The 25,381-nt window shown below is 39.2% G+C and overlaps 2 protein-coding genes across 2 annotated transcripts; both read right to left on the reverse strand.

Annotated features, from left to right (window-relative positions):
* Positions 1 to 561: 561 nt before the first annotated feature.
* On the reverse strand, positions 562 to 1,840 carry jagn1a (jagunal homolog 1a). The gene is made up of 3 exons (XM_085135674.1): positions 1,714 to 1,840; positions 1,110 to 1,162; positions 562 to 1,024 (listed from the first exon to the last, which is right to left on the reverse strand). The coding sequence occupies exons 2-3, from the start codon at positions 1,148 to 1,150 to the stop codon at positions 562 to 564; spliced, it is 504 nt and encodes a 167-aa protein (XP_084991800.1). The 5' UTR covers positions 1,151 to 1,162; positions 1,714 to 1,840.
* A 2,790-nt stretch (positions 1,841 to 4,630) lies between these two features.
* Positions 4,631 to 15,277, reverse strand: col8a1a (collagen, type VIII, alpha 1a). The gene is made up of 3 exons (XM_085136580.1): positions 14,990 to 15,277; positions 7,388 to 7,685; positions 4,631 to 6,657 (listed from the first exon to the last, which is right to left on the reverse strand). The coding sequence occupies exons 2-3, from the start codon at positions 7,674 to 7,676 to the stop codon at positions 4,712 to 4,714; spliced, it is 2,235 nt and encodes a 744-aa protein (XP_084992706.1). The 5' UTR covers positions 7,677 to 7,685; positions 14,990 to 15,277; the 3' UTR covers positions 4,631 to 4,711.
* Between the last annotated feature and the right edge of the window lie 10,104 nt (positions 15,278 to 25,381).

Genomic DNA, 25,381 nt, shown 5'->3' on the forward strand with positions numbered 1-25,381 from the left:
TGCAGTAAAGCGAAGCTGGTGTTCTCGTGCTGCAACAGAATATCTTAAAAACAGCAGTGCATGCAGATACTGTGAACGTGCCCATTACAAAAACCAAACAAGAAAATATCATAAGAGGTAGACTTAACTTACTGAACAAATAAACACATATCAAAGCATATTGTTTAACAGTTTGTAAGTGTGTGTGTGTATGAATAATTGCTTCAATACTGTAAGTATGAACATTACATTTTCTTTAAATCATAGGAAGACTTTTTTTGAGAGAGACACCAACATTATTCTTTTTTCTTTGATTGGAGAAGGGCTGAAGTGACAGTGACTGGACTCCATTTTTATCGCTGGTGCTTTGGATCCCAATCCCAACCTAACTGTGTGTGCAAGAAATCAATCTGCTGCTTTAAATAAATAAGTTTATTGAAATGAACAATCATTAGCTTTAAATGAAAACCAGGGATGCAGGATGAATCATATTACATAAACATGAAGACTAAGGAGACATAACTCATGTATTAAAAAAACACAAGTTTTGTCCATTCACAGCTTAAAAAAAACAAAACTCCATTATTTGTTTTTCTTCTCCTGAGTAGCATCAAACCATGAATCCAGCAGTTTTTTCATGTAGTACAACTGCCAGCCGTGCACTTGAGCAGCAACCACTATAACGATGTATGCAGCAGTCACTGCAGAGCAGCCAAAAATGAAGCGGAAGGCTTTTCCTTGACGGAACAGCTGCTTTGCTACAGGAAACATCTCCATGCCACCATATATAAGAGGTGCAAAAGAGAACAGCCCTGCACTGATCATTGACAGGACCAGGTAGCTGATGTTGTTCTTTGGGAGGGACAGGCTGCTGAAGAGCAGAGGGAAGATGCTGAGCAGATAGGGGTACTCCCACTGGTACGGCATGGACACAGTGTCCTGTGACACAATGTTGAAGTGGCTGACGGTCACTTGCGCGGCCACCAGCAGCCAGATGAGAAAGTGGACCACATTTAACTTCCGTATCTCTGACTTCAGGGAAGCGCTGCAAAAGAGAAAAACAGACCATCAGACTGCAACTCAGAGACAATGTTCATATTTATTGACAAATGCCAAACATAGATACTTGCTTCATCTGGTACTGTGGGGCCATCCTTGGTTTGTTTTTCATGTTTGGAGAAACCTGTTAATGCACAAGACAAATAATGTAACATGCAAATGACTGCGATCAAAGAGCATACACTCCTAAAAAAAATGGTGGTTTCATCAAATTTCATTGGAATATTTAAAATTCAGAAGACAATCAGGGTATTAAAAGGCATTTAAATGTTTAAAGCTGCAAAAGGACAGTTTCTTACATTCGAAAGCTGGAACTAACTGGTCAACCAGACAATGTGACAGATTTAGCCTGCTAATGTCCCAGTGTGCGAATAATCAGCCTGGTAAATGCAAGGACACCGTGAGGAGAAAGATAATAGAGGATACAGATTCGGCGATAGTCATAATAAACGTCAGGGTTTCCCAGTTCTCACAACATGATGCAAACAGCGATTTAAACAGAAAACGGCCGTTTTCGCGCAGACTAGTTGGGCTGGGATTTGAAGCATTAGCTGCTACTGGCTAACCTAGTTTAGCGTTTACTTTGGACAGATACGTTTTGTACGTTAGTCTAGCATTTTTATTTATTTGTTTGTTATCACCAGAAACGATAGTAGCAGAGTGAACTTGGCTTACCGATGATGCTTACACCTGACTTTGTCAACGTTTGGCCGAGCTCCTTGTTTAAATTTCTATCCAAAGGAGATGTGCTGAGTGAACATCAACGACAGCTTTAAGCATGCGCACTGACGACCGACAGCCCTCGGCAGCATCAGCATCTTCTTTTCACGTCACAATCAATAGTTCTGTTATCTGGTAGTATTGATTAAGTTAATACCAATTTATAATGTTTTTCTGCAAAAACGAAAAAGATACTGACTTTAAGAAATTTGATTACATGTAAAATTTTCAGATAATTTTGTTACATAAGTACAATTGAAAACGTAAAATCGAATGGAAATTGGTCAAATGAAATGTACTTGATTAGTATACGTTCATTTAATTCATTTTAAGCATATAATGATTGATTATCTAAATATAAATTATCTAATATAAATGTAAATAAATATTTACAGACTGGAAACCTGTCTAGAGCGTACCCTGCCTCTGCGTTTTTTGTGTCACACTATTAGATCGAAATTCAGTGCTACAAAGCATACTTAAAATCGATGTTGATTTTCAGGCAACAGTTCTAGATGAATACACTTTAGGCATCCTGATATATGCATGGCTACATTTAGTAAATTATATTGATACGATGTAAAGTTTATTAAACCATGAGGGTCAAGTGGGTCAAATATGTTAAGCCTATAAAACCAGATCTCATGGAAGTGGTAAGTAAATGGCAGTGTGATTTTTTTTTTACTCATATTTCTCTTCAAACTCTGATCTCTTCCAAAAAAAAAAAAAAAAAAAAAAATACACATTGTCAGGATAGACAAAGGATATGACACTCTTGTTGTTCATTTGTCCTTTAAATATAAGCTGCTTTCTGAAAACAAAGAATTAAGAAATGTTTCACGACATATGTTGTCTAGCAATGAATACTGCTACTATGGATAGTGCTTACTGCTATTCACCTGCTTTGCATAATGGAATATTATCAAGTTGGTGGATTTAACATTATTTAACAGGAGTTTAATGAGATATGTGTGACAATCCTATCAATTTTTTTTGAAGGAGTCTTCCAGTGCTTTCTTATTGTTTGCTCTTTAAATGTGCCATAACAGCTTTAGTCAAATGGGTTTCAGCGAAGCTCAAGATGATATCTGTGGCAATTTTTTAATCAAACAATTTTTATTTAGAAAAACATCACAGACATAACAACAAACTTGAAACATTGATACACATAATTTGATTACAATGACAATATTGGCACCAAAGTCATTATCATTTCCCATGTTTTTTTGCTGTTTGCTGTTTATTGCATGCAAGTCATCAGCAGTAAAAATTACAATAACAACAATAATAATAATAATAAATTAATGACATAACTGTTGTTAATCAATTGCCGCAGCATTCAACACTTGCTTTAAGTCCATTAATGAATACAGAAAAACATGTAAAGGAAACACACTGCAGATACAGGAAACTTAATTTGGTCATCGCTCTTTTAAACATCTATAAACTGTTTTCCACATATTCTGCCATCTTATTTGTAATTATACTCACAACAACTATAATGCACTGTGATATGCTTCTGTGGAAAAAATAATAATATGGCCTGCAAAACAGTCAAAGAATATAATCAGTTCATTTTTATGTAAAAGCAGTAAATAAAAATATTAACGGGTAACACCGGTTTTGACTTTAAAGGAGGACTCGGCGACTTGCAGTTCGGAGACTTGTTACCTATCAATGGGATTGGCTGTGGAGTATTGTTTTGCACTATAAACCATCTGTAAACATGCAACTTTGTGTTTGTTTTCACGTAACACTGACATATAATTCAACTGTTTAGTTGGTGATAAAGAATTTTTGTTAAGTGTGAAATGTTAGGATGATAATGTACCAATATTTATTAGAATATACTGAGTGGTTTAATAGATCTGTGTCCTATTTCCAATTCTAATACAGCACAATAACCACAAACCTACCTCAGAAAAATAAAACATAAAACTTATGACACATTCTTAAAATTTAAACCTCACTCAAGACCAATAATCAGCCAGCAACACACTCGGATTATTGACTTAATTTTGACAATCTATGCATTGTGTAGCGTTTTTCTAAAGAAGAGTACACTAACTGCTGTTTCAGCTCACCAACCAGTACCAGTCGTCCCTTATACATACAATTCCTTCACTCAAGTCTTGTTCTTAACAGTCCAGTCTACTGAACATTAGAATTAAAATGATCTTTACCCCCAGGTTTAGTCCTCTGCAACCCAATGTAGATACCAACACAAATAGAAATATATTTATCTAAAAAATAAACAAACAAAAATAAAACATGGCAATGTGCAGACTGCTGTAATGCAAACTTCATTGCTCCAATCTGAACCCTCATTTGAAAGAGATTTTTTTTTCATACTTATTGTTATCACTAGAGAAAAGTCATTGATTATACAAATATATGCATGCATGCATGCATGCATGCATGCAAAAAAAAATAAAAAATTTCCTGTTGAAATGAATTTTATACTTTCACATTATATGTTGCCACATGGGGTAGCTGCCAATTTTAAAGACATACAGGGACAAAATCTGACACAGCTGCAACAGTGTGACTATCATTATACCATCTCTTTTTACCCTCATTTACTTATACTTCCCTTCTATGTTTATACTAATAACTTCCACTCTTGAAATAAGCGCATGAAAGTACCTTTGTAGCCATTTCTAAATTCTGTTTTTTTCTTTTTTTACATTCTTTTATACCATCCAGTGCTGTAAAAGAAAGATTTTTGCTCTCCCAATTAAACCATCTCTTTGGCTTCGTACAGATTTAATTTGCCAGATTTAATATCTTCTTTAAAATATTTAATCTTATCTTGTCTGTTGATGACACTATTTGCTTGCTGACTTTGCATTAAAAGTATGCTTAGTGTAAGGTAATCTGTGTTTTCTGTCATACAAAAATAAGCTCTTGTGTTCTTCTTACCAAAGCCTCTCTCTCTCTGCAGTTTGTGGTTTTACATTGGATATAACAGGTACCCAGTGAAGGAGGAATGCACGTACTGTCCAGCATAAAGTCCTGAAGCCTGATCTGAGGGCAGCTGAATATACACAGTGTCCCCTAGCTGTAGAGGTAATACTGCACTCCCTGATGCTTGGTCTAGGAAACCCTTTTTGTATTCATCATATGTATACATTACAGGCTCATTGTTTCTCATTAAAGCGACCCAAACATTAGTTCCTTTGCAATGAATGTGGTAGGCAAAGTAATAAATGCCAGGTACTTCACAAGTGAAAATTCCTGTCTGGGGGTTGTAGTTTTGGCGGCCATTGTACAAAAGCTTGTCAAAGATGATTGGAGTGCCGACAGGTGGAAACGGAGTCATTGCTGTAGCTGTGAATGCTGGCATTTCCAGCCCACTGGGACCCATTACTTCTGCCCCATTGCCTCCATACTTGCCCTTCTTGCCATAACTTCCAGCTTTAACACCGTCTAGTCTTGGGCCCATCTCAGAAAGCACTCCTGCCATTTCAGGTGACACACTAGGTATTCCAGGTGGACCTGGTGGTCCAGGAGGGCCAGGCAGACCTCGTTGCCCAGGGGGTCCTGATGGGCCTTCTTTTCCTGGGGGTCCTACGGGACCAGGTAGACCTGGACCTCCTTCAACTGCAATGCCTGGTGGACCAGGAGGACCATAATCTCCTTTTGGTCCTTGAAGACCAGGGGGCCCAATTGGTCCTGCTGCACCATCCATTCCTGGGATTCCTTTAGGGCCTTGGGGCCCCACTTCACCTGGTTCACCTCTTTCTCCTTTGGGACCAGGAGGTCCTGAAGAACCAGGAACACCAGGTAGGCCTTCAGGTCCAGTGTCTCCTTTGGCACCAATTGGTCCTGGTGGGCCTCTTGGTCCTGGCTCTCCCTGGTCTCCTGGCAGGCCATCCTTTCCAGGTAACCCTTGAGGACCAGGCTCACCCTGAGTTCCATCAAAACCTTTAGGTCCTTCTTTTCCACAATCTCCTTTAGGACCAGGTGCACCCATATGCCCCGGGGGTCCAGTAGGGCCTGGATGACCTTCAGGACCTTTTGGTCCAGAAGGTCCAGGCGTACCAGGTAGACCGCTGTAACCCTTATCTCCCTTTGGTCCAGGTGATCCAGGTGGCCCACTCATACCTTTATCACCCTTTGGTCCTGGGAGTCCCGGTTTACCAAATCCTGGCAATCCTGTTTTTCCTGGCAAACCTGGTGGTCCTGGAAGACCTTTCACACCTGGCATGCCTGGTTGTCCTGGTAGACCACTTTGCCCTGGCTTCCCTTGACCAGGTAGACCTGCTGGGCCAGGCTGTCCTTTTTCACCTGGTGGTCCAGCTGGTCCTTGATGTCCTGGATGTCCCTTTTCCCCTGGTGGTCCCTGTGGTCCTGGTGTGCCATTCAATCCAGGTTTACCAAAACCAGGCAATCCTCTTGGACCAGCAGGCCCAGGGAGCCCTGGAAGCCCTTTGTGTCCAGGTGGTCCTGGCAGCCCCATCCCTTTGTCTCCTTTGGGTCCCGGCAGTCCTGGCAAACCTGGAAGACCTTTGTGACCTGGCTCACCTTTGGGCCCCCTTTGACCTGGTAAACCTTGAACACCTGGTTTACCTATTCCTGGAAGTCCAGGTGATCCTGGGGGTCCTTGAGGCCCTGGCTGTCCTGGTGGTCCTTCTTCACCCCTAGGGCCCATTTCTCCTTCAGGGCCAACAATACCAGTTCCTCCAGGTTTTCCAGGAAGCCCAGGAAAACCTGGTTTCCCAACTCCTGGAATTCCCGGTGGACCAGGAGGTCCAGGCCGTCCTGCAGGTCCTGGCAACCCATTCCCTGGAGGCCCAAGAGGTCCTGAAGGTCCTGAAGGTCCAGGTGGCCCAGGTGGCCCAGCAGGGCCTGGCTCTCCTTGGGGAATTACCTCAGCACCACTAGGAATTGTCTGGCCTGTGAGAAATTAGTACATTATTCACACAGAAATAATAAATCTAAAAATTCGACGACACATATTGTTTATAAAGTTTTAAAATGACACATACAAATGATTATTTGTTTCAATTTCTTTAGTTTAATATAAAAACGACAATGATGATTTAAAATAGTATTTTTGCAGCAACAAGTTGATTCCCAAAGGCCTAAAAACTTGGTGTGGTGCAGTGTGTCCCTTAAAGTTTTGAGGAAACCGGAAAAGTGAAGGTAAAAAGGTCTGATATCATCTTGACAGAGAACAGATCAAAAGGAAGCCAACATATACAGAAGAGCTTTAAACGTCCTTCAAAAATCCTGGAGAACTATTCCTGCAGATTACTCAGAGAAATTACAAGAAATCTTTTTTGAGAGAGTTGAGGTTGTGTTGAAAAATAAGGGAGGCCAAATACTGACTTCCACCCTCTTTATAAATGTACAAACTCTGTTTCTGCCTTATATAGTGTATTTCGCTTCATGATTGTACGCGCTTCAATAAACTGCTGCATCTATTTCCATTTTCATAGCAAAATGTAAAGAAATGAGGGGTGACTCAAGACCTTTTCATAGTACCGTGTAACTAAGTACTTATATTATAAACTTAAGAGACATCTGTCTACTGGTCATTCTTTAGCTCGATAGTAGAGGTTCAAAATCCACATGTATGGATTGCCAAAGTTGGTGGTATAGGTCTTTAAAACTGTTTTCTTACCTTTGTCTTTGCCACCATTGTAGCCTCCCCCCTTATGAGCATTTTCCTTTCCCTTGTGCATGGGCATTGGTGGGAGCTCCTTGCTGTAATGGGGATACTGCATATAGGGCATGTCTTTGCCTAGGTACTGCTGCTGAGGAAAGCCACCTTTGCCCATGCCAATATGTTGGATATGCTGCATCGGTTGGTATGGCTGAGGATGCTGCTTGTGGCCGTAGTATGCTCCTCCACTCACAAAGGTAAGAACTACAAGCTGTAGCAGGAAGAGGGGGGCAAGGAGGGGAAGCATGGCCAAGGCCTGTATGGAGGATAGAGAAGACAAGATTTGATGAAGCTCCAGATGTTTTTACAAGTTTTTTTTTTTGATGGTATGCAGATAAGTATTTCTTGCAATATCATGAAGCTCAAGTGGATAGCTCTATCTGCAAAGTGGAGGCAGTGTACAACCACACCCTGTCTCCCTCTGCTGGATATACAAAGGGACAATAGACTTGCCCCTGATGTGAGTCTCAGTACCTCAGATATAACATTGTTACTGGCGTACAAAAAGTTTGAGTTTTTAATTTGTTTTCGGGATCATCTCGATAAGTAGAAAGACAATAGATTAAGGAAGTGAGCTTGGCAAAAAGCGAGGTTATTTTATTCCTTTTGCAGCTCAGCAGTTAGCAGCCAAGCCTAACATTAAAAAAGTGATTAGGTTTGACAATTTTACTTAGGATATTCTAGAAAAGCATAATCATTATTATGACCCTCTAGAAACATTTTTTTCATTAAACAAAAAATGATAAATGCCTTCAATGTCCTAATATTACAATTGATCTTCAAATCGCTCATTTTTACCCTCCTAGAATAAATCTTTTACATTAGCTAACAGGTTTAATGAAGAAAAAAGCACAAATGAAATATAACAATCAAATGGAAAATCTTAAGATGATATATGTCCTTTGATTCATAAAAATGCTTAATATGATTTTAATATGATTTTCTAAATATTTTTCTTCGATACCCTTTCACTTGTGCTTTTTGCAGTTTCAATTTGACACTCAAATTTACAATTTTTACATAAAAACCACATATTTTTAAAAAAGTATTGATACAAGTTGTGTTGGATTTCTGCAGCAAAGAATCTCAGTTTTTCTCAGAGTTCATGTCCTGGAAACAATCATAATTCAGCAGTAACACAGCAGTACCTCGGATATTTGCAGAGGTGACATGTGCAATACTATAACATTATTATTATTATTATTATTATTATTATTATTATTATTATTATTGTGATGATGATGGAGATTTATACAGCCTGAATGAACTAGAAGATTGTTAAGAGGAAGTAACACTTGTGCGAACATTTATTTTTTATCTTGTTTTTAAAAGTGGGTGAAGTATTTCTGCCACCTGTAAGCTAACTCACTGGTATGCAGTGAGTTAGCACTCACTGGCTGAAAATTCTCAATAATCGTGCAAAAATGGCAGAGAGAAAGATTCTGCCACCTGTGTTTGACATAAGTAGACTACAAGATCCACATAAAACAAGGTGTGGCCTCCAACCTGGTATAATAGCAAAGCATGTAATAGGAATCCAAACAGTAGACCTATTACATGTGTCTATTACATGCGTTGCCATTATATCGGGTTTTGTCCTCTGTGTGTGCTGAGGTAGGATCTGTTCATTTTACATTCAGGTCCAATAAGTACATCTGTCAGCAAATAAAGTTGAAGCCCAACTGTGCAGCTTTTACCACCTTTTAATGTGCTTCAGTATATCCATTATTTCAACCTTAAACTGCTTTAAACAGATAACTAAAAACAAAGCAAGTAAAATAAACGTTTCTTGGCGCCACTGAATATAAAAATGGTTTTAAGCTGCTCCTCTGAGTATATATTTATCTGATTCAGTCTTTCTTAAAAGTATCTTTTTCATCTCAGACTGAGTCCTCTTCCCTACTCCATGCACAGCTTCAAACACAGTCCTGGACCAAATTTTATTACAGCCAACTCATCTCTAGCTTCACATCCTAAACCACATCCTTTATGTCCTCTTCATCACCGGCACTTTGGATCTTTCCTGCATTTTGACCTTTTCTCAGCTCTCTGGTGATTTTGACATGGCAATGCCACTGTCTCCCCCAGTGAGAGCTTGCCTTTGAACAGAGTCCTCCAAGTTTCTGCGGTGACAGAGGCCAGACATGGCAAAGAGTCCACAGGGATGCCACTGACGTCTCTGAACAAGAACTGGGACTCTTTCTTTTTTTTCCCCCATGCGAATTGGAAGCTGTTCAGTGTTTCCATTATTCTTATCGGTGGCATGAAGCCTGAAGACGTTACACACAATTATAAATGTAATGACTGAAAGGTGTGACTAAAAGGGCTGGGTGAGTGGGTTAGAAAAAAGACATTACATCACTGATCCTAAAATATTTCTTAGATTAAAATATTCAGATGCATCTTTGCAGTGGTGATATCAGTGATGGATATTTAATACTGCGTAATGATTTTGACCAAACACCATATATGTATGAAACAAGCAAAGAAAACAAATGTGGCAGTTTTACTGCCCTTCAGGTACGTCCCAGCTCAGAGTTGGTATGTGGATATGTGTGTGTGTGTGTGTGTGTGTGTGTGTGTGTGTGTGTGTGTGTGTGTGTGTGGGTGTGTATGCATAGATGTTTTTAAAGTGGTGGAAATATTCTGACAAAACTTGCAGATCAGAGACACCACACAACGAAGGTCTGTTTAGTGTCACATAGCAACACTAAAGAGTTGTTATGGTGCCTGTAGAGAGATGGAAATACCTCCTGTCTTTACCTCCCGTGCTTTTCTCCAGCACATTATTCTACATAGGTGTTGCCTCCCTACAGACTTATTCATACACCAAGGCCACTTTCAGACTTTGACATAAACATTAGGCAGCAATTTCCAAGTGTCAACTTGTTATTAGAGAAAACAGAAAGAGAGACGCCTGGGTTTATAACAAAGTGCCTCTAAATGATTCTGTTATACAGACTAAGTGCTAATATCATTCTTCTGTGTCCACACAGATGGCAGACATGGAGTCACGTATAACTGTGGCACAGATGTGAGAAGACATGATGGCGTGAGTAACGTGTTGTGCCGTTTCTCACACCTGTAGGATTTACAGTTTAATTCTTCAAGTACTGGTGTAAAACAATCCGACTACCTCAGTGATGACTCTTTGACAGGCAATCATTTGCATCAGGAACAACAACTATGCTTTTCATTTCCATGCCAGGCAGATGCCACCCGTGTGTCTTTCGGTTCACACTCCTCTCACAGATATTTGTTTCAAAGACTGTTAAGAAAAATCAGACTTTCTATAATAATATTAATATTATAAATTGGAATTGGTATTTTCCTTTGCAATTGTATTTTCTACACTGCATATGCAGAAGTTTATGGTCATTCAAGCAGCTTTGGGAGAGTGTACTTTGACACAGAAAGGTTTGAGTTGCAGTCTTAAAACAATTAGTGTTGGTGGGAACACTCGGTAAAAGACACCAACACTATCGTCAACCATGCATTTATCTCCAAAGCCCCTCTGCATTGAGCAAAAACATGTTGATGTTTAGCCACTGCCTTTGCATGGGCAGTCAAAGTCATGAATGTCACAACTTCATCACAAACCATATTTTAAAAATGTAAGCTGGTTATGGAGGTAGACACAAACTTCATCTTGTATATTTTATGAGATGGAAACAGTCTCTGAATCTAGGTAATGAAAGCCACGCACAAGTGTTTTCATCTTGCATTCTTTCTCATGGCCAGCAGGGGGTGACTTCTTTGACCATAAAAGGTGAGACTGCATATAAGCTTATGAGAGAATAACTGTAATGGTCACTTAATATATGTCCAAAGTAAATACTTTCCAGATAACTTAATGGTCTCAATTACTGATTTGAAGTCTTAATTAATACAGCATGATGTTAATTTTGTGAATTATGTTTCCATTTATAAAAAAGTAGATGATAAATCAGGGTGTGTTTTAGGGTGTGGCTAAAGTGATTCACAATATTCTACTGTTTAATCTCTTCTTTTCTTGATCAGATCGATCTCTGATTTGATAACCCTATTTTCAAAATAGTAAGACATCCATCCATCCATCCATCCATCCATCCATCCATCCAACCAACCATAAATCCATCCTCTTCCACTCCAGGATCATGGGAGGATGGACTCTATCTGTGGTGTCATAGTGAGAGTGAGAGTAGGGTGCACTCAAGATAGCAGTGAATCAGCAATAATCAAAAACTTTCACACAGTCTGTCATTGAGATATTTAGTAAAACACCACAAATAGTTACCTCAGGACAGCGTTAAAAGAGATTTATTTCTCTAAAGCTGTGTCATTAACTATAACAAAAGCTTATCCAAGTACATTTGTTGAAATTTCTCTCAGGATTTCTCAGGTGTTACAGAATGAGTATTATATTCTATCAACCTGGCTCCTATAGTTGGATAATTAATCTTCATTGAGCATTACGTAAAATGAGACGTCAGCCTTTGGAGACAAGGAGTTACAAATGTCTGCTTTAACAACCCTGTTTGTTCAGCATCTGCTGCCAAGCTCATATGTGGCTCGTCACACACCACTGGGCTCTCAGCATGAGCTGCTGCTCAGGCACTTCTAAAAATAAGCAGGCAGAAGTAGTCTACCTACCATCTGTCATGTAGGTATTTGAATTAGTATCTGTCTGTTGAGTGTGAATCCTCTTCCTTAAATACTTCCAGATGTCCATCTTCTTGACATTTTACACAAGCGAAACACAGTAAATTCATCAGGGGTGGGGGAAAAAAGAAAGGACTCATGGTCATCAGCGGGGTGTACCATGTAAGTTTTGCTTAGTCAACACACACCTAGCGCACATTGAGGTGTGGGCTAGTGCAGGTCATACAAGTGGCAATCATTGGAATCTCATTAAAGTTACAACAGCTGCACAAATCCCTGTAGACAAATATGTAAAGAAAAAGGCAGGCTGCCACTAAACTGCAGTGGGTCTAAATGACCTCACATCACAATTACACAGATGACCACAACAAGTCACAGCTGATCGACTACTCTGTTATATACACACAGCAATTGCGGCTGATGGATGAGGCAGCCAAGTACACACAACTAAGCGGTGTGGCACATTCTTACACAGACGCACGTTCAGTCTTCCTTTGCTTTACACTGAGATGGAAATATTAGCACTGTCTCCCACCCTCACACCTTCAGACACATCTGTCTCTGACATCTGTCTGTCTACCCTGTCTGACAGACTTTTCTCACTGTCTCCCTTTCTCTCTGTGTCTGCACAGAGACATGTCTGTTCTTCAGCATCAGTCGTGTTTCTTTCCCTGATGTCTTCTCCTGTCTGTTTGCTCCTACTGACCTTTTTCCTCCCTTTGGAAACATACAGGCTCAGCGACCTGAGACCACTCAGTCACCTCCCAGACTGTGGTGGAGGTCAGAGGACAAGACAGCATGTTTCAGGAAACCACAGCGGGGAAAGTTTAGTGCACACAATATTCACTTAGCCTTTATGATACAGGCTGTCTGACAAAAACAGTTTAATGCCCACTGAAATTGCTTGACAAACCACACTGCCTTCCTCTCTTCACCGCAAACCAGCTGCAGATTCATACTTAATGCCAGCAGTACCCTTGCACTCAATCTTGGTAACTGCCCTGGTGTTGGTTGTGGTTTCTCGGCGAAAGGGAAAGACATTTGCAGCTCCTCGGCTCCCTAAATGCAGCTTTTATCACAAAGCACACCTTGTAAAATTAACACCTCCTAGAGTCAAGCTGCAAAAGTCCTCATTCAAACAAACCCTATACACAAACCACAGCAACACAGCTACACACACACTGCCACAGCTGTGCAGCTAAATGACCAAACTGTTTACTTCTTTCCCTCTGCTTTGCTCAACCATCATTCTGGGTTTTCACAGCATTCTTTTGTCCCTTTGTCCAATGCATTCCTGAAGTTTGGTGTTGTGGGGTACAGCTATGCTGTGCCTGCACACATTCACTGTTTAAAAAACCTTTGTTTTGTGCACACGGCCACACAACGATTCTATACTACGATGTATTTGTTTTAGGAATTTTGTTTTCATTTTGTTAGACATGGCACAGTTGAAAGTAGAAGAAGACCACTCTAATTTGTCATGTGTTGTCATATTTTGATAACAACTACTTTTTATTGGTCATATTATATCGGGTAAAAATCACCCGGCATTAGTGATTGTGTTACTATTTATAGCAATAGTGTTCTAGGGTTAATAAACTATGTTTCTCCTGAACATCATGTGCATAAACAAAATGTATGCACAAACCAATGTAAATGGTTAGTGTCAGATTATTAATTTAAAAGTGTTTACTGCTGTTGTTGTTGTTATTTTATGTTGAAACTGTATGTGATGTGGTTTCCACTGAATGTGTGACCAAGAATAGTGTTAAAGTTTAGTTACCAATGAGCCACTATCACTGAGACTTCATCTTTAGGTTAGTTGCTGAAATGTTTAATACAACAGCCTTTGCTAACTGGGTCATGCAAGCTATGAGTATTCTGATAAAAGTTATGCTGTGCCATACTTTAGCAATATAAATGTTATTTTTCACAGTAATAAACTGTTTATGGATACTATAGAACTGTATTTTTTTACTATAAGAAAATAGTGACACTGTAAAACAACAATAGAAAGCCTGTAATTGTGGACCACCGAGAACCATATGTAAGTAAACAGTTGCATTTTTGTATTGGTGTGTTGTTTTAATTAAAAGTCATACAGCTTTAAAAAAAAATTGTCTCCTAGTGTACTGTTCACTGGAAGTAACCTACCAGCTATTGTACATAGTCATAATCACAGACTTTAAGTGAGAATATAAATTTATCATTGCTCAGACTCAACCTTTCCTCAGTTTGCACTCTCCTCCTACATGTCTGATCAGGTGGTTTGATCCTAATAAGAAATAGCCAAATCACAATACTTTTACTGCCAATGAGCCAAACCAAACTATGGAGAGACGTCAGAGAAAGAAAGCATCATAAAGCAAATCGGACGGCAGAGACAGAGCTGCTGTGGACCAAAGGCAGTGTTTGCTCTACAGTCTCTTCTCACCAAACTGCTGCTCTTACCCCCATCACATGCATCTGCAAGTTTGGCTTCTGCCTTTCTGCACACAGACATGCACACAAAGCATTTGAATGGGTTTACTGAGAAGCTCAGAGTGATGCTGTGCATGAAGGATTTAGAGGAACGCCCATCCATCTAACTTAAGAGATGCTCCGCCAGCTTCTCAGCAGCATAATGGTGTGTCAAAATATTAATTACATCTTAGCAATGTGTCATAAAACACAACACATGAGTTAGACAACAACATAATGGAAGATGAATATTTCTGGAACTTTAAAAAAATATATCTGTAGTATAATTTTATTCCTTGATAAAAGCATGCTTTAAAAAAAAATCACAGACAGAAGTGGATACTTTAAAATGAATGTCATTTCTAGTGTTATTAAAAAATACGCTATAAACAAACAAAAAGAAACAAAAAGAAAAAAAATATTTAAAAGATAAGATACAAAATTTCAATAATTCCTTACCTTTGTGAATAACTTTACTGGAAAAAAATCAGACTCTCAGACAGAATAGCAGACAGCCACGCAGAGAGAACTCTAGCAAGTGAGCTCATAACAGATGCACACCTTGAGGACTCAGCTTTTTATCTGCTGCAGGGTGGAGTCACTGGGGTGAGAGAGAAAGAGGCAAAGGGAGAGAGAAAGGGGAAGGGTGGGATGGAGGAAGCAATGGAGCGACTGAGATTTGACTGAGAGTAAACATCACTTTGCAAAAGGTTATGTCAGAATTTATAGTGTCAAAACATCCTCACATCCCCCTGCTGAGTGTCAGCAGTGGATGGCAATGATGAAACAGGAATGTTTCCCTCATTAATGATGTGATATACTTGATGCAGTAACAAGCAGAGTAATTAATTAATCTATGTGAGCTCAGACACGGTGCAGCTGGGTGTTTGCAACCACCTGTTCTGGTACACACCTGGGAAAAAAACACCTTTAAAACAGTTGAGCCTATAAATAAGTTAAACATTACTGTATCTGCAAATTAATGAACTTCTAAGGAAATTGTAACTGGTATTGTCCTCTTTACTTTTAATGTACTTTTAATCTATGATCTGCACCTACATTAGTATTTAAAATAGTGATTTTTGTATATAGAAAGCTTTTCTGATTAGTAATAATAATAATAATTATTATTATTATTATTTCTGATTAGGTAGATCTGCTTCCACTACTTGACTGTATTTCAGTGATAATACCTTCCAACCCCGTGTGCAGTTCACTGAAACACATCCTATGTTGCCAGGAGCTTTGGTTTCACTCATGACGATTGCATTTCATCATCAGTGTTTATTCAACATTTGTCCAAAACAGAGGGGAAAAATAACATCCTGCTGTGAACGCCTGTGCATGCAAAAGTGCGAACAAGTCAGCATCGAGTGCGGTGGAAAGCTTGCTGATGTGTACCTGGAGGGAGCATTCAGTCACAGCCTCAGACTAAAAATACTCTTTTTCTCAGAGTTTCTTTGTCCGCCTGTGACGACAGATGCTTTCCAGGACAGTTTTGACACGTGTGTTCGACAGGTTTCTTATAACAACCTAGTAACTCTGACGTGTCTCGCCACCTAAATATATACAGCATGTACACAAAGTGTGACTCTGTTCTTCAGCTCTGACCGTGCATTGGCATTTATTTCCTTTGCGTAAACTGCCATGCTCTTTGTTCGTGAGATTTTGGATGCTGAACAGAGACCACCAGTGTGTCTTTCCTGAGAGTAAATTGAAAGCATCTGTATATAAGGGACAGCGCGTGTGTGCGGTTCCAAAATGACACAGTGGTGTAAAAGGGTGGATGTCCTGTTGAATCTCCAACAGCCAAGTGTCAGCTGAGTCAGCTTACTGGTTCAGGCCTGATTTGGTTGACGAGGACTGTTAATGTGGATGATGTTCTCATTGGTATCAAATATTTATGGCAAATATGTAACACAGTAAAAAGACAAATGCTCTAAAGAGGTTATCCTTCGTTAAAGAGATTATCAGCTCAAACCATCTTTTTTTTTTATTTTAAATAAACACTGCTGTGATGTTTGTAGATGTTGTGTAGGCCTGGTCTTAAGTCTAAACACCTCATGGCAGTTTTGATCTCTAAGGACCTTTGCTTGTAATTGTTCTCTTCCCTCCCACACAAACAGATAACTCATATAAATGCAATAAATGCGCCACGCACGCACACACACACACTTTGAGTTGCAGTGTGAACCGTACACGATAGCCAGGGGGTAATGAGTTGTGTGCGTTTGCCCTCGTGCTTTAACTCTCTTCCTGTTCCATTAATGAAGCCTCAATAGGCCCTCATGACTGCTGCTCACTGTCCAAACTCCTCCTTTTTGTATCCCGCAGCAAGTGAAAGTAGGCCCGGTGATCAGATAGTCAAAGAAAACATTATTGCCGCTGTAACAGATAGATACTAGTCTCTTTCAAACGAGGAAAAAAATAAATTATTCCTGGTTACTTGCTCTGTTTCATTTGAAGTAGGTAGTTGGAAGAGCTGGGCTCCCAGCCATAATGTTCAGCTGGAACACCCCCTGTAGGTGGACTCCACGCTCAGAAAGGCAGACTAGTCACATGAACCCCAACTTTGCTATTCAAGATGGCAGCAGTGCGCGTAAACAGCAGTAAAACTCGATAATGTGTATTTTATGCTACCAGTGTTGTGTATTATTAATTTACTAAATAACCTACACAGGAAACTTTAAATAAGTCCCAGTACATTCATAAACTGCTCACATATATGTTTCATTTTTTGAAACTCACACTCAACTTGCCATGTGAAAGCCATAAAAGATAAGAGATGAGACTAAAGTAAATCTGGATGTTTTGCACATAATATATAATAAGTTAATAAAAAACCTGAATTTTGCTTCGATTCCTCCTTTAGAGGCACTTTTGTAAATGGCCTGTATTTGTATAGTGCTTTACTTAGTCCCTAAGGACCTCAAAGTGCTTTACACTACATTCAGTCATCCACCCATTCACACACACATTCACACACTGGTGATGGCAAGCTACATTGTAGCCACAGCTGCCCTGGGGCGCACTGACAGAGGCGAGGCTGCCTGACACTGGCGCCAACTGGCGTCAACGGGCCCTCTGACCACCACCACTTGTTTCACAAGCTAATGACTGGAAAATCAGTAACTCACTGAAGTAGCGAAAAATGTAAAGACCAATAAAATGAGAGGGGAAATTACTTTTCACTATATTATGGAGCTGGGAAGGACACTGAGGAAGCTCCTCATGATCACATTAATAAATGAAAGCTGACAGTCGAGCTGTGCAATACTGCAAATGGATCTGATACCAAGTAAATGCAGATTGCCGACTCCAATAGCGATACAGATACTTTTAACCTATAAAAGCAGCTTATGTAGGGCAGAGCATTGTGTCATGATTTATTAAATGAATTCATTTGCCTTGAATCATCAATAATTAATCATGAATTATGAATTCATTCATTCATTGGATCTGTCTAGAATACATTTTAATGACCACTAAATCACTGTGGTGTTTGCTTTCCACAATAATTAGTTAACAGATCAAAAAACACCTTTCAGCTTTTCATGTATTTTGAAACTGGGTTTTTTGGAGACCTGGAATGTAAATTTGTCAATGTAAAAAAAAGGTTCAGACATTTTTCATAGTTCATGTTTGAGGTGTATTTTTTATTTATTTATTTATTTATTTTAAATTAACACAATTAAGTGGGCTACATACTGAACATAGAGGATAGAAACAAAGTATCGATTCTATCACACTAGTATCAATCTGACACCAATACCAGCACTGGTATCGATACGCTGATATTTGGATTGAACTTCCCACCTCTATTATACAGTAGCTGCAGAGTGAGTTATTAGGAGACTCATTGCTCAGACAAACACTGACTTGCATGCAGTATATAAGATAGAGTGGCTTTGCTTTTCCACCTGCTGGCAAGCTCCCTCTGTGCTCTGAGAAAGTTTATGACGCATATTGTGCACGCCATTGAAAAAAGCCCTGAGTATTTGTGTTTCTGCCTAAAAGAGTTCCAGAGGGACAAGCACCTAGACAATTAATTAAAACACTCATTTGGCCCAAATATAGGATATAGTTTGTTAACAGTATAAGCGAGTAGATTGCACATAGAATGGTAGCTAGACAGAAGACACAGTAGTATTGTGTAGAAATGTGCTATCCTTAATTATTAGATGTAACCAATGTGTGCCCATTCTGCCATTCATTCTCACTTCTTGACTATTATGTGTGACCTCTACTCTTCAAATCATGAATACTTGTATTTAGTTCATGCACAGTGCATATACATCCCACCAACTGAATTCAACATGGCAACTGTCGATGCATTTTTAAATATTTGAAGGGCCGCAAGTGTACTTTTTACAGTTATAAAGCCCATCACCATAGGAACTGACTGTTAAGAATCTGCTTTTAACAGTTTAACAGTTGCCATCCCATAGCTTGGTCACAATTTTAGATGAGTTTATGGCATCTGAGTTTGTAAGGCAGCCACATTCCTTACTCCTTCCTTCTTCACCATGAGGCAATCTTGGAATTTGCAGTGCAAACAGGAGTAAACATCTGAAAGTGTCCATGTCACCTCATCCATAGGGACAAAGAGTTGTGGAATTTAGACCTGCTAGAAGCACCCCAAAATACTTGTGATCACTAGGCATCACCAACATGTGATCAGCAAGCTATGTTTATCAATCTTGTTGGGTGGAACCAGTTCTGGAAGGAGTAAGAATGTGGCTGCCTTACAAACTCAGATGCCATAAACTCATCTAAAATTGTGACCAAGCTATGGGATGCTTTTTATGAAAAAAAGTTCCTCCGTGATTAGACTTAGATACCTAAATATAGACCTAAAGTCTTAAAACACATAGCCCTTTGCTGATTCTGATCTCACAGTAAGTTAATATTTACCTCTTTGTGATGTCACCGGCCTACCGAGGGATTCTTTAAGAGGTCAGCAAGTAAATCAAGGTGATACAAAGCTTTTCAGCAAGCGTGTGAGCCTCTTTCATTTTAGACTTTTACTATTTTGACCCTTTGCCCTCAGTGGCCAGAGCTTTGAACCTTGACCATCCTTTCCCCACAATGAACATTCCCTGGAGATATTTTAGGACACACTGCTTGAGAACCTAAACTATGTCAGGAATAACCATCACTATAGTACATGAGGTAGTTAGGTCTTGACTGATTGCTATTTATTTACACACCTGTTGCATCACAGCTACTTTGGTTAGTGAGAAAGATCAACATCAATGACATCACCATTAGCTTCAGCAGTACTGTGTGCTGTGCTGCTTACATCTCCTAAATGTCAGTGCTTTAACATCATTCTCTTGAGCATGTAACAAGCAAGGTGTAAGTTGTGGTTTTATCTGTTACTGGGATCTTACATCAGATTTTTTTTAACAATTAAAAAAACCCAAATCATGTCAGCTTTGTGAGTTTATTTCTCAAAATCTACTTGCTTTAGAAACTTTTTGGATGCTGGTGACACAATATTGCTTTATTCATTCTTATTTTAAGATAGAAACCTTGATGTCTACATGTGTTTGGAAGAAACACAAGGTTTTTGTTGATGGCCTTAAAGAGCTTCCAATGCCCTAAAGTCAGAAAGCAGCTATCACGTTAGCACCTGGTGCTCATGGCTCCTTATTGCATTGGGGGTTGGGCAAAGTTATTATATGGTGGCCCTGAGAGGTCAAATGGACTGTAACTAGCAAATACAAAAATGCTGGAAAAACTAAAAAAGCGTGAAAAAAAAATCAGCAACAGAAACCAAAACATGCAAAGAAATGCACTAAGACACGTTACTGTGTTTTAATCACAAACATCATATGTATATAATTTTAATCATTATATGATTCATATAAAGCTGCAGATACATGTTTTTTATTAGCTGTTTACTGTTAGCTTGTCATTTCTGCTCCATCACATCATTCTGATCAGAAACACAGAAACACTATCAAAGTGAAGGGACCATGCCTGGAAACAATAGTGGAGAAGTTATCAACTTAGTTAGCCTGTTAACTGTTAATTCATTCAATTCAATTCATTTTTTCACCTTCAGAATTTGTTGCCAGGTTTTCTCCCAGGCAATGTTGTAAATGTCAACTAAAGAGCCTACTGCATTATAATGAACCACTGCGTTATATTTTCATTAGGTTTAATTTCCCAACAGGCAATTAGCGTAATATGGTTTTTCCATCTATAAATCGTTAGCATTTTAACAGTTAACATATAATAGATTCAGCCACTTAAATACAAGGTATCCCTGCGCAGCCTGCTGGTTTCCACATTTACCATACATCCACAGTTGCCACAATTAAATCCCTTCCCCCCTCATCCTTGCTTGTGATGATCGAACTGTTGAAGCCTTTCACCCCACACCTGCCATGCTCAGAACATACTTCTTCTTTCTTGCCCCCTACCATGTGTTCTAGCAATGAATCATTGACTTTAGGAGCCCCCTGTGCCATTTAAAACCACCTCTCTCGCCACCAACAAGGTTAGAGGTTTGTTATTGAGTTTTTTAAGAAAACAAGCTTGTCTCTCACAAATTTTAGGCTGCCAGGGCTTGTACTGCCACATCCCTTGCACACAGAGCTCAATCTCATCACTGATGATAAAGAGAGAGCCATTCTAACAAGGTCAAAACTCTCTAACCTTGCTTTGTTACTTGAGCTGGTAGCATCGGGCATCTATCATGTGTACAGTGTACACATGTACACACAGGAAAGCATGTTTTTTTTCACTGTGGAACTAAATGTGTAATGTATCACAGGCCTGACCACCATAGCCATTCATCATCACCTCAAACAACAGAGTCTCCACTCAGTCTGGTAGCCTGACCAGGCTAATGGTACAAGCAATACAAACCATTTGGTAATAGTCCAGCTATATCTGTACCTGTGCCTCTAATGTTTAGCTTTGGAAGTTTGCTGTGAATGTACAGGAGGCCCACATGCTCCCCCACTCACAGCTGGCATTCACCGTCTTCACACAGCAGTGTCGCAGCAAAGCCTCATACATGATGTTTAAGGGTAAAAAACACACACATACAGCACCTGGCCCACAAACCTTTGCGTCAGTCAGCAGACTGTAGCATTGTAACTCTCACCAAGGACTATCCAATTATCACTGTGCCAAAAGAGATATGTTTACAATGCATGAGGTACTTTTGCGGGGAGTCAACAGTCTGTGTGGAGTCAACACCTCAAGCAAAGAGGTTAGTACAGCAAAAATGTAAAAAAGCAAACCAAAGCAACACCTATATATAAAAGACAGATGCACCCATTGGGCCTGAACAGTTAAGCCAAAGAGGAAGTGTCTTAAACTGGCACTTCTTTCAAATGGCCAACAGAGGGTGGCACCTCTGATTGCTGAGTGCTGACATGATTTATGACCTTATTAAAAAAATTTTTTAAATATTGATAAACTGAGTTTATGGTTTATAACTATCAGTTGATAGTTTCAGGTGTACATAATGTATTTGTTTTTTTGTTTGTTTTAAATTTGGTCCCTTTTAAAGTAAAATACATTGCTAAATCAGGTTTATTGTAGGCTAATAGTGGTGTTACTGAATAGCAGCGCTTACTAAAACAACAGTGCTTACTGACTGAAAACTTTGGGCAATCCTCAAAAACTCATCTCAGTATCCCTGTCATCTGGCAGAAGTGAGCATCATTTTTCAGAAATTTGTCAGATATAATTTTTTTATTCCCTATTTGTTGCTATGTGTACAGAGGGTTTCAAAATTGATGGTGGCTATCACAGGGGCTATGACCATCTCTTATATACAGTTTATGTAAGCAAACTAAGAATCAAACAGACCAGACTTAAAAACAATGGGTCAAATATCCAGGACCAGGACTCACTACTTTTTATATATCTGAAAAATTAGCAAATTAAGAAAATGTAGGACATATAAGTCCGTAACTGAAAATATTTACAAGGCGCTCGAAAATACAAACTAAATGATATAATGCTGAGAATCGAAAAATGTTCCCCATTTAAGAAAAATCTTTTAGCATTAATTTATTTTTTGCTCATATTAGGTTTTGTCCCAGTTTCTGATTTTTCTGTCCTGTGGTTTCACTGCCGCGTTCCTCTTCAGCATCCACAACTTGACAAACAAACGGCGTCTCATGAGCGTTACGTTGTATGACATGTCAGACAGAGACAGGCAGTCTGCAGATTTCTGCCATGCTTGCTGTTCTGCAAGATATTTTAGGTGGGTGGAAAAAAAACAAGTGAGTGATAAATATAAATATTTGCAGCTGAATATAGGATTATAATACAGGTCTGAAAAATATGAGACTAGTACAGGGTCAGAATATTTCACTCTTCAAATACATGTTCTTAAATTCTGGTCTGCCTTCTTTTCCTTTAATATCATTCCAGCCTTTTCTTTTCCCACAGGTTTCCCACACGCTGTAGATATTTGATGAGTTTTACTCATTTGCTTTACATTTGACATGACACTGGGTTATTTTCTTTAATTTTCTTTATTAATTTTGGATAATAAAGAGATTTATAGCATGGAGCCAGTCAGACATGAGCATACACACGTAATCAAATGGACTGCATTTTTAAAAAAACTTTGGCCTCATGTGATTAATGCGTTTCATAGCTTTGTGCGAATTCTTACACACTGCTTTTACCTCTAACCCACAATCTGATTTATTAACTGCTTGTGTGAGTGTGCGTCTCCTGCTGAAGAAGAATTTAAAACCAAAAGGCTGCCTTTAAATGACATCTATTATCTATGAGGAGACATTTTTTTTCTGAGTTGACAGGCAGGCAAACTACCTTTTTAACGACAATATTCTCAGTCTGCTCTGTAAACAGGTATTGTTCATGTGATTTCCCCCCCCCCCCCCCCCCCCAAAAAAAAAAGGCATAAGTGACTTTGTGGCTTACTTTTACAGACTGATAATTCATAATAAACAGCTCATTGCAGTCAGGAGTTAGGGGCTTTCCACAGTGTTGTAGAGGAAGGCATCTCTGAGCAACAAAGCTAATTCAAGTGTGATCAGAAACAGGATGATTGCTCTGGTGACTGATTTCGATGTAATTATAGTGGACTGCAACTTCATGGTGCATCACTGAGCATCAGGATGATTAAGGTGGTAGTGCAGGGGTAAAACTGATTCTACAAACTTGGGATCTTCAATTTGTGAAAGTTACAACATGAAGGAGAGCGCTATAGTGTGAGATATATGCAGTTATGGTCAGAGGTTTAGGCATAAGGCTCATGGTAAGTTTGGGCTTTTAATGATTTCTTTGAGCGCTTCCTTTTCCACACCTGAATGACTGCACAGCCTGCATCTTCAACTGACTTTAAATAAATAAAAACAAGAATTGGGTGCACATGATCAGGATTTAGGAAAACCAGTAGATAAAATGTAGATTTTTATAAAGTTATATTTATGTTTGACTGATGTGTGAAAATAAAACAGAGAGTCATTCAGGAAGGAAAAGAATGGAAATACAAAAGGGGAACCAGACAACCATGGGGACAGGACAAAGAGAGACAAAACAGGCATGGGGACATGACTGGGGAATGGGATAACTGAATATTACAAAACCAAGAGGACAAACTAGAACATAAACAGGGACTACAGAGCATATAACAAATGCTCAAGGAAACTATCAACCAAACAAATATACATAAAGAGGCAAACTAAAACACAAGAAATCACGTAACTCATGGAAAAACACAAAACGACCCTGATGACTATGGCATGTTGTGGGAGGATGTATGGCAGCCAGTGGAACTGTGCTACTAGTGTTTACAGATGATGTCACTGCTAACAGAATCAGCAGGATGAATTCTGGATCTGCTCAGATTCAGACAAACACTGACACATAATTTAGTTTCATCTTGCACACACTCATTTACACCCTTAATCTTGCTGCCTGCACTTGCTTTCGACCTTTATTTTATTCCTGTATTTATCTGTGTGCAAAAATAGCACTACATTCACCTCCAGGTTAATTGGTTTGGTATTGTGCCATAAACACACATGCTTTCTGAAATGCATTATAGGGTATTCTGCAGTGAGGTGCTAGTATGTGTGGAATGCTCATAGGACTCAGTGTTGACTTGGGACAAACACAGAGCAATCTGAGATACAGCATGTGGGTAGACAGTTGGCTCAGCCTCCCATGTGGTAACTAAAGCCAAAAAGTGAAGCCTGAATCATAGTTAAAGAGAGCGTGCTTACTGCACACTGAACAAAAAAGTTTTTATTGTTGCACTCAAAACAAGAGGAAATTTCAACTGGAGGAGAAAATATGTGCAAAATATTTATGTAATTAAAATGTGCCCCTGAAGCAACATTCAGCTTTAGTGCATAATAAAAAACAAGAAGATATCATAAATCAGTTTTTATATTCCACTCTTCTCTGCTAACGAGTCAGGAGCAGTGCCACATGCAGACAGCACCTAACTAGTGTGTTTGCAGTCTGCTTCACTTTATTTCAAGCATGTTATGCTCTACAATCAAAGTCAATCAGGGCTCAGCACACACAAAAGAACTATTTAATATCTTCCCATGTGAGTGACAGCACACTGGAATAATCTCTATAATAATGTGAGTGTTGGCACTGATCAGGTAGCCTATATAGCTAATGTGGAGTCCACACAGTCCCAAAGGGCCTATATGTTAGGTAGCCAGCTGCAATACTCTGTGTTATTCCTCCAAACACAGCCACCATTATTGAATATTACATTTCTGACATGGCAGGTCAGATATGTGTAAAATATCAACAACATTTCTCTCTTTGTTTGTTTTTGTCGTGGGGGGGGGGGGGGGGTTCAGAAAGGGTTGGTGTAATAGAGAAGGA

The sequence above is a fragment of the Neolamprologus multifasciatus genome, chromosome 16 (assembly GCF_963576455.1).
Source record: "Neolamprologus multifasciatus chromosome 16, fNeoMul1.2, whole genome shotgun sequence".
Lineage (NCBI taxonomy): Eukaryota > Metazoa > Chordata > Actinopteri > Cichliformes > Cichlidae > Neolamprologus > Neolamprologus multifasciatus.